The sequence below is a fragment of the Triturus cristatus genome, chromosome 8 (assembly GCF_964204655.1).
Source record: "Triturus cristatus chromosome 8, aTriCri1.1, whole genome shotgun sequence".
NCBI lineage: Eukaryota > Metazoa > Chordata > Amphibia > Caudata > Salamandridae > Triturus > Triturus cristatus.
Genome location: NC_140591.1, coordinates 206,587,775 through 206,601,787, shown reverse-complemented (window position 1 = coordinate 206,601,787; position 14,013 = coordinate 206,587,775). Strand labels below are relative to the sequence as shown.

The window sequence follows — 14,013 nt, the reverse complement described above, 5'->3', positions numbered from 1 at the left end:
CTACAATCCAATACAGTCTGCCCCACGCCAATGCAGTCTGCCCCATTCCAGTCCAATACAGTCTGCCCCATTCCACTCCAATAGTCTGCCCCACTGCGATCCTATAGTCTGCCCCACTGCGATCCTATACAGTCTGCCCCACTGCGATCCTATACAGTCTGCCCCACTGCGATCCTATACAGTCTGCCCCACTGCGATCCTATACAGTCTGCCCCACGCCAATCCAAAACAGTCTGCCCCGCTCCAACGCAAAAAAGTCTGCCCCACTCCAATCCAAAAAAAGTCTGCCCCACTCCAATCCAAAAAAAGTCTGCCCCACTCCAATCCAAAAAAGTCTGCCCCACTCCAATCCAAAAAAGTCTGCCCCACTCCAATCCAAAAAAGTCTGCCCCACTCCAATCCAAAAAAGTCTGCCCCACTCCAATCCAAAAAAGTCTGCCCCACTCCAATCCAAAAAAGTCTGTCCCACTCCAATCCAAAAAAGTCTGCCCCACTCCAATCCAAAAAAGTCTGCCCCACTCCAATCCAAAAAAGTCTGCCCCACTCCAATCCAAAAAAGTCTGCCCCCCTCCAGTCCAAAACAGTCTGCCCCCCCTCCAGTCCAAAACAGTCTGCTCCACACCAATCCAAACAATCAGCCCCACGCCAATCCAAAACAGTCTGCCCCGCTCCAACCCAAAACAGTCTGCCCCGCTCCAATCCAAAACAGTCTGCCCCGCTCCAATCCAAAACAGTCTGCCCCACTCCAATCCAAAACAGTCTGCCCCCCTCCAGTCCAAAAAGTCTGCCCCACTCCCCACTCCAATCCAAAAAAGTCTGCCCCACTCCAATCCAAAAAAGTCTGCCCCACTCCAATCCAAAAAAGTCTGCCCCACTCCAATCTAAAAAAGTCTGCCCCACTCCAATCTAAAAAAGTCTGCCCCACTCCAATCCAAAAAAGTCTGCCCCCCTCCAGTCCAAAACAGTCTGCCCCCCCTCCAGTCCAAAACAGTCTGCTCCACACCAATCCAAAACAATCTGCCCCACTCCAATCCAAAACAATATGCCCCACTTCAATCTGCCTCATTCCAATCCAAAACAATCTGGCCCGCTTCATTCTGCTCCATTCCAATACAATCTGCCCCGCTCCAATCTGAAACAATCTGCCCCACTCCTATCCAAAATAATCTGCCCCACTCCAAAACAATCTGCCCCACCCCAATCCAAAACAATCTGTCCCACCCAATACAACCCACCTCACTCTAATCCAATCCATTTGTTTGGTCTTAACTTGCTGTATACTCGCCCCCCCTCCCTTATCTCGGCCCCATTCTCCTACCTGCACAGTCGTCTCGGGCGCTGCAGCGGGAGGTCTTGGGGAGGAGCGCTGATGCTGATCACGCTCGGCCACGCCCACCCTCGGCTGTATTCAATCACGCCTTTGTTCGCGGGCTACCAGACACTGCTTAACTCCTGAGGCGGAAGCCGGGAGCAACGACTACGTTTTAAACTTGAATTGTTTGTTCTTAACCTGCTGTATACTCGCCCCCCCTCCCTCATCTCTGCCCCATTCTCCTACCTGCACAGTCGTCTCGGGTGCTGCAGCGGGAGGTCTTGGGGAGGAGCGCTGACGCTGACATCGTTGGGGAAGCCCTGGGGGACGCTGATCACGCTCGGCCACGCCCACCCTCGGCTGTATTAAATCGCGCCTTTGTTCGCGGGCTACCAGACACTGCTTAACTCCTGAGGCGGAAGCCGGGAGCAACGACTACGTTTTAAACTTGAATCGTTTGTTCTTAACTTGCTGTATACTCGCCCCCCCTCCCTTATCTCGGCCCCATTCTCCTACCTGCACAGTCGTCTCGGGCGCTGCAGCGGGAGGTCTTGGGGAGGAGCGCTGACGCGGACATCGTTGGGGAAGCCCTGGGGGACGCTGATCACGCTCGGCCATGCCCACCTTCCCCCTATAAGAGGATGCCTCCTTCCCGGCTGCGCAGCGGGTGCGCCGGCGGCGCACCGAAGGCGCGCCAAAGGCAAGCCCGTCTGCGCCCGTCCGCGCCAGTCCGGGACCCGGGTCCCCTACTCATGTCACTTGCGTTCCATATTCTACGGCTCACTTGCTTACTTACTCGGCTAATTGGCCTATAAGCAAATCTGTGGAGGATCACCTTTATACTCTTTGTAATTCAGCCGAAGAATACCACTACCCTTCGACCGATTTGCTTTGGTCATCCCCATCGGCATCATTGCCGTCACATTTACATCCGCCTCCCCCTTCCCGTACACGTCCCCCCCCCTCTGGCCACTGTTTACCTTCTCAACACTCGTTCCGCGGTCAAACATCAAGTAGAGCTTTTTGATCTCTTGGAAACTTCCAAGCCTGACGCCCCATTTTTGATCGAAACTTGGTTTACTCCTGACTCTTTGCCTGATATTTTAGCAGCGCTTCCCACCTCGTATCATGTCCTCCGCGCTGATCGCCCAGAGGGAAAGAATGGGGGTGGAGTAGCGATGATTGTCCGCTCCAACCTTCAGTTTCAAATCCTCCCCCTCCCCCCAATCTCAGCAGTTGACTGCCTGATTGTTCGCTCTATTAACCTCGAGACTCCCCTCACTTGTGTCCTTTGCTATCGACCTCCTCAGTCGATGCCTCACTTCATCCCTGCTATTCAAGATTTATTAGCTACCCTGGTGGTAAATATTGCTGCGGTACTACTATTAGGCGACTTCAACTTCTGGCCAGGCGATCCTCACGAAGATCCTATGTCTAAAGATTTTAACAATACTCTCCATTGCATGAATTTTATCTCTCACATTTTCCTTCCCACCCACATACATGGCCACACTCTGGACCAGGTATGGACCCTTAATCAGTCCATTTCCACCCCCCTTGTGCTCCCCTGTGTCTGGTCAGACCATTCACTGATCTCCTTTTTCCTCGACTTGAGAGTGACCGCCAATCCCTCTTTCCCTAAAAACACTACTGCTCGCAATTGGAAATGTGTAGACATGCCCGCTCTTTGTCGTTCCTTGGCGTCCTTATCCCCTACACTAGCTGACACTTCCCCTAACTCCCAAGCGATCGCCCTTAATAGCTGGCTGTTCGCTACCTGTGGTTCAATTGCCCCCTCCAAGCGTATCAGAACATGCCGCTCTCATGACGCAAACAGATGGTTTACAGACGCTTTAAAAGCTCAGAAACTTGCGCTGAGGCAGGCCGAGCGATGCTGGAGACACAGGTACAGCCCGACTCTTAAAGCTAGCTACGTGGCCCTCCTTTGGGACTATAAAAAAGCCATACTCTCAGCTAAACTAGAATTCTTTTCCCAGAAAGTTCACCAAGTGGCTAACAAGCCCAAAGAGATTTTCTCCATTGTGCACGAACTTGCAGCCTCCGACAGAGTTGCCCCTAAGCCTATCCCTTCCCAATCCCTTTGTAATGCCTTCAACGACTACTTCATTGAGAAGATTGTCACGATCAAACGTCACATCCCGTCACCTCCTCCTTCTTTTTCCTGTCCCCCCCCCCCCCCACTGCCCACCTCTTCCACTTTTGACCATTTTCTGCTAATCTGTAAGGAGGCTTTCCTCATTCTCCTGCAGAAGGTTAAGTCAGGATCGCCAGCGGATCCTTGCCCTGCCCATATTCTGCGGGAGATTTTTTCTAATTGCCTGGAACCCCCCCTTGCTCTGCTCAACTCTTCTCTTTCCCAGGGTACTGTCCCAGATTCATTCAAGGCCGCTACAGTTATTCCTATTTTAAAAGAGACGGGTGCCGCCCTACCGTCCTCCTGAATTTCAGGCCCATCTCTCTGCTTCCTTTTTTAAGTAAGATTTTGGAGAGTCACACCACCTCTTGCCTTTCTTCCTATATTGAAGGAAATCATCTCCTTGCCGCCAATCAGGCTGGCTTCCGTCCTGCCCACTCTACGGAGTCCGTCGTTCTTTCCGTGCTGGACGAGCTGAGGAGAAGTGCTGACATCAATTCTCCTCAAGCCCTGGTCCTCCTCGACCTGTCCGCCGCCTTCGACACGGTCGACCATTCCATCCTTTTAGACTGTGTCGAGGGCGCCGGCATTCGGGGCTCAGCCTTGGCTTGGCTCACTTCCTTCTTGACGGATCGCTCCCAGGCTGTCAAACTAGAACGTTTTTCTGCCTCTGCCTGTCCTGTTTCTTGCGGGGTGCCTCAGGGCTCTTCTCTTTCCCCTCTTCTCTTTAATCTTTACATTTACCCCCTGATTGCAGCCTTACAAGAAATGGAGGTCACGGCTTTCAACTATGCCGATGACCTCCAACTTATTTTTAATCTCTCTCGCTCCTCTGATTCTATTTCTAAGTTCCGTTCTACCTTGATGTTCATCCATGATTGGATGAACTTCAATCAACTTAAATTAAATCCAGAGAAGACTGAGTTGGTTCTCATCGGTGGTCCTTCTAACCCCTGGTCTCCTGCTTTTTGGCCCTCCACTTTTGGATCTCCCCCCCGTCCCTCTATGTCAGTGAAAACCCTGCGCATTAAAATCAGTCAAGACCTCTCGATGCGCCCTCAGATTAGCTCGGTGGTCTCATCTTGTTTTTCATCCCTCAGAATAATCCGCAAAATCTCCCGCTACTTCTCATTGGAAGCCCTTAAGCTTATCATCTTGGCTCTGATTCTATCTCGCCTGGATTACGGCAACAGCCTATATGTCGGAATCCCTGCATATGAGCGCCGTCGCCTGCAGCTAATTCAGAACCAGGCAGCTCGCCTTATCTATAGGCTCCCAAAATTTCATCATACGACCCCTCTCTTGAAGACCCTTCACTGGCTTCCCATCCTGGAGTGATCCCTTTTTAAGATGGGTTGCCTGATATTTATGTCACTGGCCGGCATGGCTCCAGTCTTCATTACATCAAAGATCACTATCTATGCTCCCACTAGAACCCTCCGCTCTTCTACCCAATTCCTCCTCAGCACCCCTCGTTATCGGAGAAAAAAATGTGGCGGCTCCAGATTTACCACCCTTGCCCCCTTATTTTGGAACTCACTTCCTTTCACCATTAGATCCATCCCCACCTACGCTCACTTCCGCAAAGCCCTTAAAACTCATCTTTTCTCGTTGGCATATCCATCTTAGCTCCCTTCTTGTGCCGCCATGAAGTGGCTTGGTCCCAGCGCCAAGAAACCGCTTGGTGGTAGAGCGCTTTACAAATCCCTTTAACTTCAACTTCACCCCAATGCAATGCAATCCAATCCAATCCAATCCACCCCACCCCAGTACAATCCACCTCAATCCAATCCACCTCACTCTAATCCAATCAGTGCAATTCAATCTACTCCAATCCAATTCATCCCGCTCCAGTCCTATCCACACCACTAAATCCAAAACAATCTGCCCCACTTCAATCCCAAACAATCTACCCCACCATAATCCAAAGCAATCTGCCCCTCGCAAATCCAATGTATCCCACTGCAATCCAATCTACTTCACTCCAATCCATCCAATCCAGTTTAATTGACTCCAGTCCACCCCACCTCACTCCAATCCACCCCGGAGAGCAAGATGGTGTCAGCGTGAATCCATGTCGCGCAGTCGCACATGCCGCGCATCTCGACCATTGGCTATGCGGACTGACTGACCTACGATGCTGAAGCCGCGAGGGAGCGGGACGCGAGGACAGCAGCTCCGCTTTCAAGCCCGGTGAGGCATTCCGGGCCGTCGGGATCACGTCGCGCTAGGTGGAGCGCTACATTCCTGCTGCTGCCATCAGACATTGTGATGCATTGTGCCCCCAGCACCCGCCCTTACTTCTGGACCCCCGACGTTAACACAGAGAGAACAAGACGCGAGCGCTGCCGCTCTGCCGACAAGTCCGGGGGAGCTCGGTAGTTCACTCTGCTGCCATGGTGCACATTGCGCTGGGAGGAGCACCGTGTCTCTTCTTCTGCCTCCAGATTGTGTATCGCCTTTTCTCTGCGGGGCTCGTGCTCGCTCTGGGCTCCCTGCTGGCGACGCTGAGTCCATGCAGGAGCAGGACGCATGGGCAGCATTTCTGTGCTCAAGCCTTGGAAAGAACAAAAGTCATCTTTGCCGGTGGGAAGTGTGTTGCGCTGGGAGGAGCGCTCCATTTCCTTTTTTGCCTTCTGACACTGTGCCACTTTGCCTCTCTGGTGCTCGCGCCCACTTCAGGACTCTCTCCATTTGCGCGGGGACGACGTGCGTGTTTGAGGATGTCGACCAGAGGCTCCAAGGCTGGGAAATCCAACAAGCCAAAGGTCGCCCAGTCTACATCAAGTAGCCTCGCTCCTGGGGAAGCAGTTACACAGGACAGCTCACTCAGAGGTAAACGGGAGGCTAAATGTTTTAGACGGGCCACGGGGAAAGCTGGGGGTGGCAGGGGCGCTGGGGGAGCTAAAGGCGGCCTTCAACCCACGATTGTAGAAATGCTCACTGGTCTCAAGGCACCGCCTTACAACCTCGACACTGCTCTAGATGCTGCTCCAAGCCCTACCCCTACCCCTCCAACTGCGCCTGAATTAGAACATCTGCCTGGAGAGGTCCGGGAGAACCTGAACCAAAGACAGGTGGACCCCAAGAAATTGGCATACTTAATCAGAAGGAGAAATCTCAACCACCTAGTGAGCAGCCGGTAGTCCAAAGTGGCACAGAAGGACTAGTCGCTTCAGTAAGCTTATCTAGTAAGCCATGTAACCCATGTAATATTACTCCTTTACCTGAAGAGGCTACCAGACCTACTCCAGACTTAGGCTCATAATCCCTTCAGGACTCTGCCTTCTCGACTGTTCAACACTTAAGCTCCTCCAAGACGGAGAAAAATGCGACTGGGCAAAAACACCTAGCAACAGGCATTACAGATAATATCCTAAGAATAGAGCCAAATCCGGTCCTCAGAGCCCCCTGGACCCCAGAGATCAGTGGGGAGCACTTCTACTCTGTCTCAGACGGCTCTTTGACATCCTCTGATGGAGATCAAACCAGTTCTACCGAGGATATCAGCATTGACTTCTCTAAAGATACAGGGACGGTACAACGCCAGAAGAAGAAAAGCAGAAATCCTCCTAAAAGACACAGTCAACTTAAATGGGACTACTCAGACTCACAAATGTCCTTTCCCCCAGCTGACGAAGCTGAGCAGATGTCTATCTGGGAAAATGCTAAACCAGCAACAGAACCCTCGACAGAACCCTCCTTATCCTCTATCTTGGCCTTGATCAAAGAATTCCAAGAAGAGGCTCGCTCTGACAATGGAGCCGCTAAGGGGGCAGCCAAAAAGCTACAAGGGGGCCTGCGAAAACTAAATAAGATATGCACTGACATCAGCAACCGTGTCAGTATGGTTGAAGGCCGTACATAGAGCCCAGAAACAGAGGTATCCACCTTAAAGAGCCAGGGTTCTTCTCATGAAGCATGCCTAGCAGATGTCAGGATGAAATTGGAGGAGCAAGAAAAATCTACAGCGCAGGAACAATCTCCGACTGCTAGGCATCCCGGAAAGAGCCGAAGGAGATGAACCAAGACGCTATATTGTACAACTGCTCCCTGAAACCTTCCAGAACCAAACAAATTGGAACTGGGATTATGGAATCCAGCGAGTGCACCACTTCCCCTTCAATCTAAAACTGAGACGAAGTGGCAGCAATTTTTCTGATGGAAAGCCTAGGGCTTTTTTAGTATTCTTTCAGACAGTTTGTGTACGATCAAGTCTGCCCAAACTCATTGAAGGGAGCTAATGGTGTGCTGTTTTTCGCTAAACCCGATTTTTGCCACACAACAGTAGAGCGCAGATGGCATCTGCGCCAACTAATCACTCCACTTCAACAGCTAGGCGCCCAAGTGTTTTTAATGAATCCTGCCAGGCTGAAAGTTATTCTGAACGGATCCATACAGATCTTTATGTCCGAGGTCAGGGCAGGGGAATACCTGGGGGAGATAAAGGCAAAAAAAGGGGTTACAAGTAAGGGTTAGAGGGAAAACTTACCTCCAGAAGTGTAATCTGATCAGCTAGGAAAGTAATCCCAGCTCAATGGAATAATCTCCCTTGTCATACTTGATTGACAGGGAAGTTTCCCATAAGTCATATATTGTGCGTTACTTTGACTATTTTTTTCTTCTTTTTGGGTGGTCTGTTCCTTTAGGCCTTAAAGGGGAAGGGGATAAAAAAAAACCCGCAATATCATAGCCTAAGGCCGATCAGGTTACTGGTTAAATTCAAGGCGCGGCTTAGCAGCGAGGCATTCTGATAACTATCACTCAGGGTTTCCCTGTTTGCTCTATTTTTGGGGGTGGGAGGGAAGGGGGGGTCACGACTTGGTGGTGAGGGGGCTCACGATATTGACAAGTTCAATATTGGTTCATGAAACCAAAACACAGAAAAAGAAGGGTAAAAAACAAATCAAAAGAATAGAAAATTGGAAAGGAAAAAATGTACAAGTAAGTCTCAGTATATTGTGGGATACACTAAAGGTATGACGACTCAAGGGGTAGATTTAGGAGAAAAACAAAAATGTTAAACAATATGAAGAATCAATGTTCCTTAAAAATTATGTCTGTTAACATCTGTGGTTTAAATGATGCCCTGAAAAGGCAGAAAGTAGCTCAGGGCCTACGTTTTTTAGGAGCTGAAGTAGCCACCCTGCAAGAAACGCATATAGAGGGATCCCAGAAACATTTATTAAACTCACTGGGGTATAGGGTTGTTGGAGGAACCTCTCAGGGGGCAATGACAAGAGGGGTAGGAGTTTTGGTTCAAAACAGACACCCATTAACTTCCAACAGGGTGAAATCTGATCCTCTTGGCAGGTGGGTTACTGCAGAATGCCATATCCCTCCCCAGCCCGGTCTTTACATTGTGCTCTATATATGGGAGCAACACTGATGACCACGAGGTCATTAACTGGATCTCGGGAGAACTTGCCCATTGGCCTCTACCACTGGTAATCTCTGGGGTCTTAAATATCAATCTGCCCAGCAACTGGAAAGCAACTGATTACTGGCCTTATACAGGTAGGAAGCCTAAAGTCTATCAGGTCCTACTTAATTTAATTCAGATACATGGGCTCAGCAACGTCTGGGCCACTTTAAAACCAACCCATCCGGGTTACACTTATTTCTCAGCTCCTCACCTCTCCCTTGCTAAGCTAGATTACTTCCTTGTCTCCTCATTTCTTCTCCAAAACTGCTCTATTGAGGTCGCCCCACGTTTTATGTCGGACCATAATCCTCTCATCCTAAACATCTGCGGGCTAGGGTCCAGGGGGGGAAATTTCGAGCTGGAGCTTCGAAAAAGACATACTGTATGATGAGGGCTATCGATCACACATGCAGGGGTGGATTAAAGAGTTCTTGGAAAATAATATAGGCTCAGCAGCAGTGCGAACCGTATGGGACGCAATGAAGGCGGGCATCCGAGGGGAGACCTTGCAGTATTCCATAAGGAAGAACAAAAAAAACAAAGTCGAGCTAGTAAAGGCACAAGACAAAATGAAGCAAGCTGAGTAAAAATTAATCTTAGCAGTTAATTCGGATGTCGAAATTGAAAGTGCCCAGAAATAAGTGATAGCCAGCAAGACAGAAATAGGGGCCATATTGGTGGAAAAAACTGCTATGAAATGGGCTTCTGCTAGAGAGAAAATATATGAACGTGGTGATAACATCGGCCACCAACTTGCTCTTAGAATTAGACAACAAGCGTATGCTAGCAAAATTTTGTCAATTCAACTCGTCTCTTGCGAGATCACAAAGGATGCATAACGCATTCCGCGAGTTTTATCAGAATCTTTACTCTGAAGACAACATAGGGCCCTTAAAACTGAGAGAGGAGGAAAGCTTGGAATATCTAGAACAGATCACCCAAGCGGCACTTAGTCTCGAAGATCACAACCAACTGAGGAATCTCCCGAATGGGATGAGATAGCTAAAGCCCTGGCATGTCTCCCGGATGGCAAAGCGGCCGGCATTGATCACATACCGGTTAAGTTTTATAAAATATTTGCCCCTCAGATAAACGCCCTTCTTACTGTATTGGTAGCTTCCATCTTTAATGGTGAACCCCCTCCGGACTCTTGGTCCAATGCCAAGATAGCAATTTTCCCAAAAAGGATAAATATCCTCTAGAAATGGGATCGTATCGACCAATAACCCTAATTAACTATGATTCTAAGATTTATGCCAAAATATTCGCAACAAGACTATCTTTAAGAATAGAGTCTCTGGTATCACAGTGGCAACATGGGTTCATCCCTAAAAAGAGTACGACGGAGCATATCTGCTGAGCTATCACCCTGCTGGACGCGGCTCAAGTAGCAGGAGACTCGATCTCACTAATTCTACTCGACGTTGAGAAAGCGTTTGATCGGGTCTCCTGGTCATTTCTCTGGGTCACCATGAGGAAAATGGGCTTTGGGCCTAAAGCAATACAAGCTCTCTACTATAATCCCTGAAGGAGCAGATTAAAATCTCACAGGGGACCCGCCAAGGTTTTCCGTGCTCACCTCTGCTCTTCGCTCTTTATATAGATCCTTTCATCAAGGCTATAGAAAATAATCAATCTATTCGAGCGGTGAGCAGATTTGGGCTAGTTACTAACATCATGGCTTACGCCGACGACCTGGCGGTAGTGACCCCTGACCCTGTGAGCGCCAGTAACGCTTTAGAACAAGAGGCCAAACAATTTGGGAAAATATCAGGCTATGCCCTTAATCAAGGCAAAACTCAGATTATCATTAATAATCAGATTGACTGGGCAGATAGCCGGGTGGTACAGTCAGCAAAATATCTGGGGGTCACTCTAACTGCCAATATCGACCTGTTAGCAGAAAGGAATTTGACCCAGTTAGCTACTGAAACTAAATGAGCACTTAAATGGTTAAATAATTTACATCTTACCATAGTGGGGAGATGTAATGTCATTAAAATGACCTACTTTCCTAAATTGCTGTACTTCTTCAGGGCCATTACTCTGGAGATGGGCAAAATAATGTTACAGAGATTCGACCAAATTTTTTCTCAATTTATCTGGGCATACTCTCAACCAAGGCGAGCTTTTAAACTGCCCTATTTAAGATTTTACTATTGGGCCTCGGTCATGCAATATAGCGCAGAGCTGCTTCAGGAACACTCACACACCCCAAACACAGGCCTACCATCGCCTTATCAACTGCTTTTGGGGGAAGAGACTCGCGGCTGTCTCTGGAGACAGCTCTCCTTTGGTTATTACAAACGGGTACTACTATTCTCCCCTAATAACAACCCTAATCTACCTGCGATTTTCTGGTCTTCTTACCTACATGAATGGCTTCGGGCTGGTATACTCAAAATGGGAGACCTGATAACCAACTATGGCATCAAACCCTTCTGTGCACTTAAAATTGAATTTCATCTGGGGGACCTGGTGTCTTTTAAATATATGGCTATTAGAGACTTCTTGACCAGCAAGACCAGGGGGACTGCTGGCTTCTCTAGGTTAGACCTCATTGACAAATTAAAAAACATCACCCCACCTAGGATTGGATATATATATGCTATATTAGTTAGTTTAATGCCCGACGATATGCTTGCTACTGCTAATAAATGGCATGTGAAATTGAACATCCCCTTTAACATATTCAAACAGGCCGTCCAACCTGCTAGGAGGGACTTGCTCTCAGCCAAATTACAGGCACAATTTTTTTAAACCGCTTTTTAAAAAAATATACTACACCTGGCCGAGTCGCTAAATGGGGAAGGGGGGCTGGAACGTTCTGTCCTAGATGTGCAGAGTTCAGTGTAGACTCGATACACGTTTGCTACCTGTCTCCAACTCACAACCCTATTGGGTCAGATACAAGACTTCCTTATTAAAGTTCTTTCTTGGGAATTCCAGCTGACCCCCACAATTGTCTTATTAGGCACGCAAGACAAGATTTGTAGAAATAATGGAGGCACACTTATTTTTGTGGCCATGACTATTCTACGTCTCTGCATAGCTTCTTCTTGGAAAGACCCCAATCCTCCATCATTCTCTTATTGGCTAGCTCGACTGTTTTCTACCTGTCATATGGAAAAGGCTATATTTTCCAGAATGGGCTTCCGAGGAAAAAAGAAGGGTCTGGCCATCTGGCAACCCTTATCTGCTTGGCTAAGATAGAGATGGACTTAATTGGGGCTCTAGGTATATACATAAGTCATAATTCATGTTCTCCATCCTAGGCAGGATTTACCTACCCCCTGAACCCTGAAATATAGGCAACACCCAAACGCAGGAAGGTCTTAGCTGGGGGGATTTTCCGGGTACTTACAATAGCCCCTGACCTTGTCCGATCTCAGACGAGATATTCAGTTACCTATATTGTTTACGCCATAACAAGATTCAACTGTATAAATCATGATGCACTGGTATTTCCAATTTTATCCTTTTTCTTCTCCCCTATATTCACTGGCTTATCGATTTTCGAAACTTTAGACATTGAATTCCTGTACTAGATCACTCACCAAGATCCTATTCTAATGTTTTAAGCTTCGGGGGTGAGGGTTGGAGGGAGGGTAGGTACTTGTTCGAAATGGTTTTTCTACTTTTGTACTTTCCCAAAAAAAAAAAAAGCAAACCAATCTACTTCACTCCAATCCATCCAATCCAGTTTAATCGACTCCAGTCCACCCCACCTCACTCCAATCCACCTCTCTCCAGTCCACCCAACCCCACCCCACTTTACTCCAGTCTACCACACTCTACCCCAATTCAATCCACCCCACCCTGGTTCAGTCAACCCCACTCAATCCAGTCCACCCAGCACACCACACTCCAATCCACCCCTTCCACTTCACTCACATTCACTTAACTCTAAACCACACTACTCTGATCTAATCCACCCCAAACCAATCTGAATGTACCCCATCGCACCCAATCCAACCTCAGTCCACTCCAACCCTATGCCACCCCACTCTGACACTGCACTCTACTATACTCTCCATCACTGATCTATACTCCCCTCAACTCTAAGACACTGTACTCCCCCCCCCCCCCACTTCACTCTACAACACTCTACTCCCCTCCACTCCACTCTAGAATACTCCAAATCACTAACATTTAGCAACGCGGAACAGCAGCCACACTGGTGTACAACATTGCAAAAACACATTGCCAAAGCCAATAGCTTTTGTATAGTGAAGAACTATTGGCTTTGCCAGTACTTGTTTACACTTCTTAGTCTGCATTATGATGGTGTCCTAGCTGCGGGTGTGGTGGGAAGCACCAGATGGTGAGCTTGCTACCAGATAAGCAGGAATGCTGGCTGCGATTTGTCGATAGGACCTTTACAAAATCAGACTCTAGGAGTTTGGCCTGCTTATGATCAGGGTGGTACATTTCGGGCTAACTTCAACTGCTAAATGCACAAACTTGTTTCTTGAATAACTGGTTGGCATCAAAATCATCATCAAAAATTTCAGAGCGGGCTATTTCTCTCTTTTCGTTCCCACCCTGCATTTCAAACTGATGTAATATCAAAATCGTGTTCTTACAGAGTGAATCAAATACTGAAGCTATCATTCTTCAAGAAGTCGTACCAGTGGAAGTCAGCGACACAGAAGAGAGCTTGCTGGAGCGAGTGAATGCAGCGGAGCAGAGGGCCCTCCCTGCCGCCTTGCAGCTGGTGGCCAGCGGAGCAGTCCATCTAGGACAAGACGGCAAGGTGTGCTGGAGAGAACTAGAAGGACCGTCTGCCCTAATCTGAAAGCATGCCTTCAAGCTCATCCCCGCACTACTTCAGGAGTAAAGACGATGTGTAGATCAAGAAACGTTTGATTTGTTTATTTTTCTCAGTGGTATGTCCCCGCTGGGGTTTCCTATTTCTCTGCATACAAATCTTGCACCGAACAGCACACAGAAAATAATAAACATAAAAGTAGTTTAATAAAATCTGCTATTTTGTGTTTTCATACAAGTGCGCAAATATTTATATGAAAAGAGTAGGTTTCAGGTACAATAGGGGTGCTTTCAAAGACATGAAATGCTGCAGGTATCCTTCTGTGAGATTACCATGCACCCTCCTTATTG

At 48.2% G+C, this 14,013-nt stretch overlaps 1 protein-coding gene across 1 annotated transcript in view; it reads left to right on the top strand.

Moving 5' to 3' along the window:
• Positions 1 to 13,787, top strand: part of LOC146801851 (trifunctional purine biosynthetic protein adenosine-3-like) — a 253,558-nt gene extending 239,771 nt beyond the window's left edge. The window contains exon 21 of the mRNA XM_085623717.1: positions 13,481 to 13,787. Coding sequence (XP_085479843.1) covers positions 13,481 to 13,690 — 210 coding nt within the window. The 3' untranslated portion in view covers positions 13,691 to 13,787. The remainder of the gene's footprint in view (positions 1 to 13,480) is intronic.
• Positions 13,788 to 14,013: the final 226 nt, after the last annotated feature.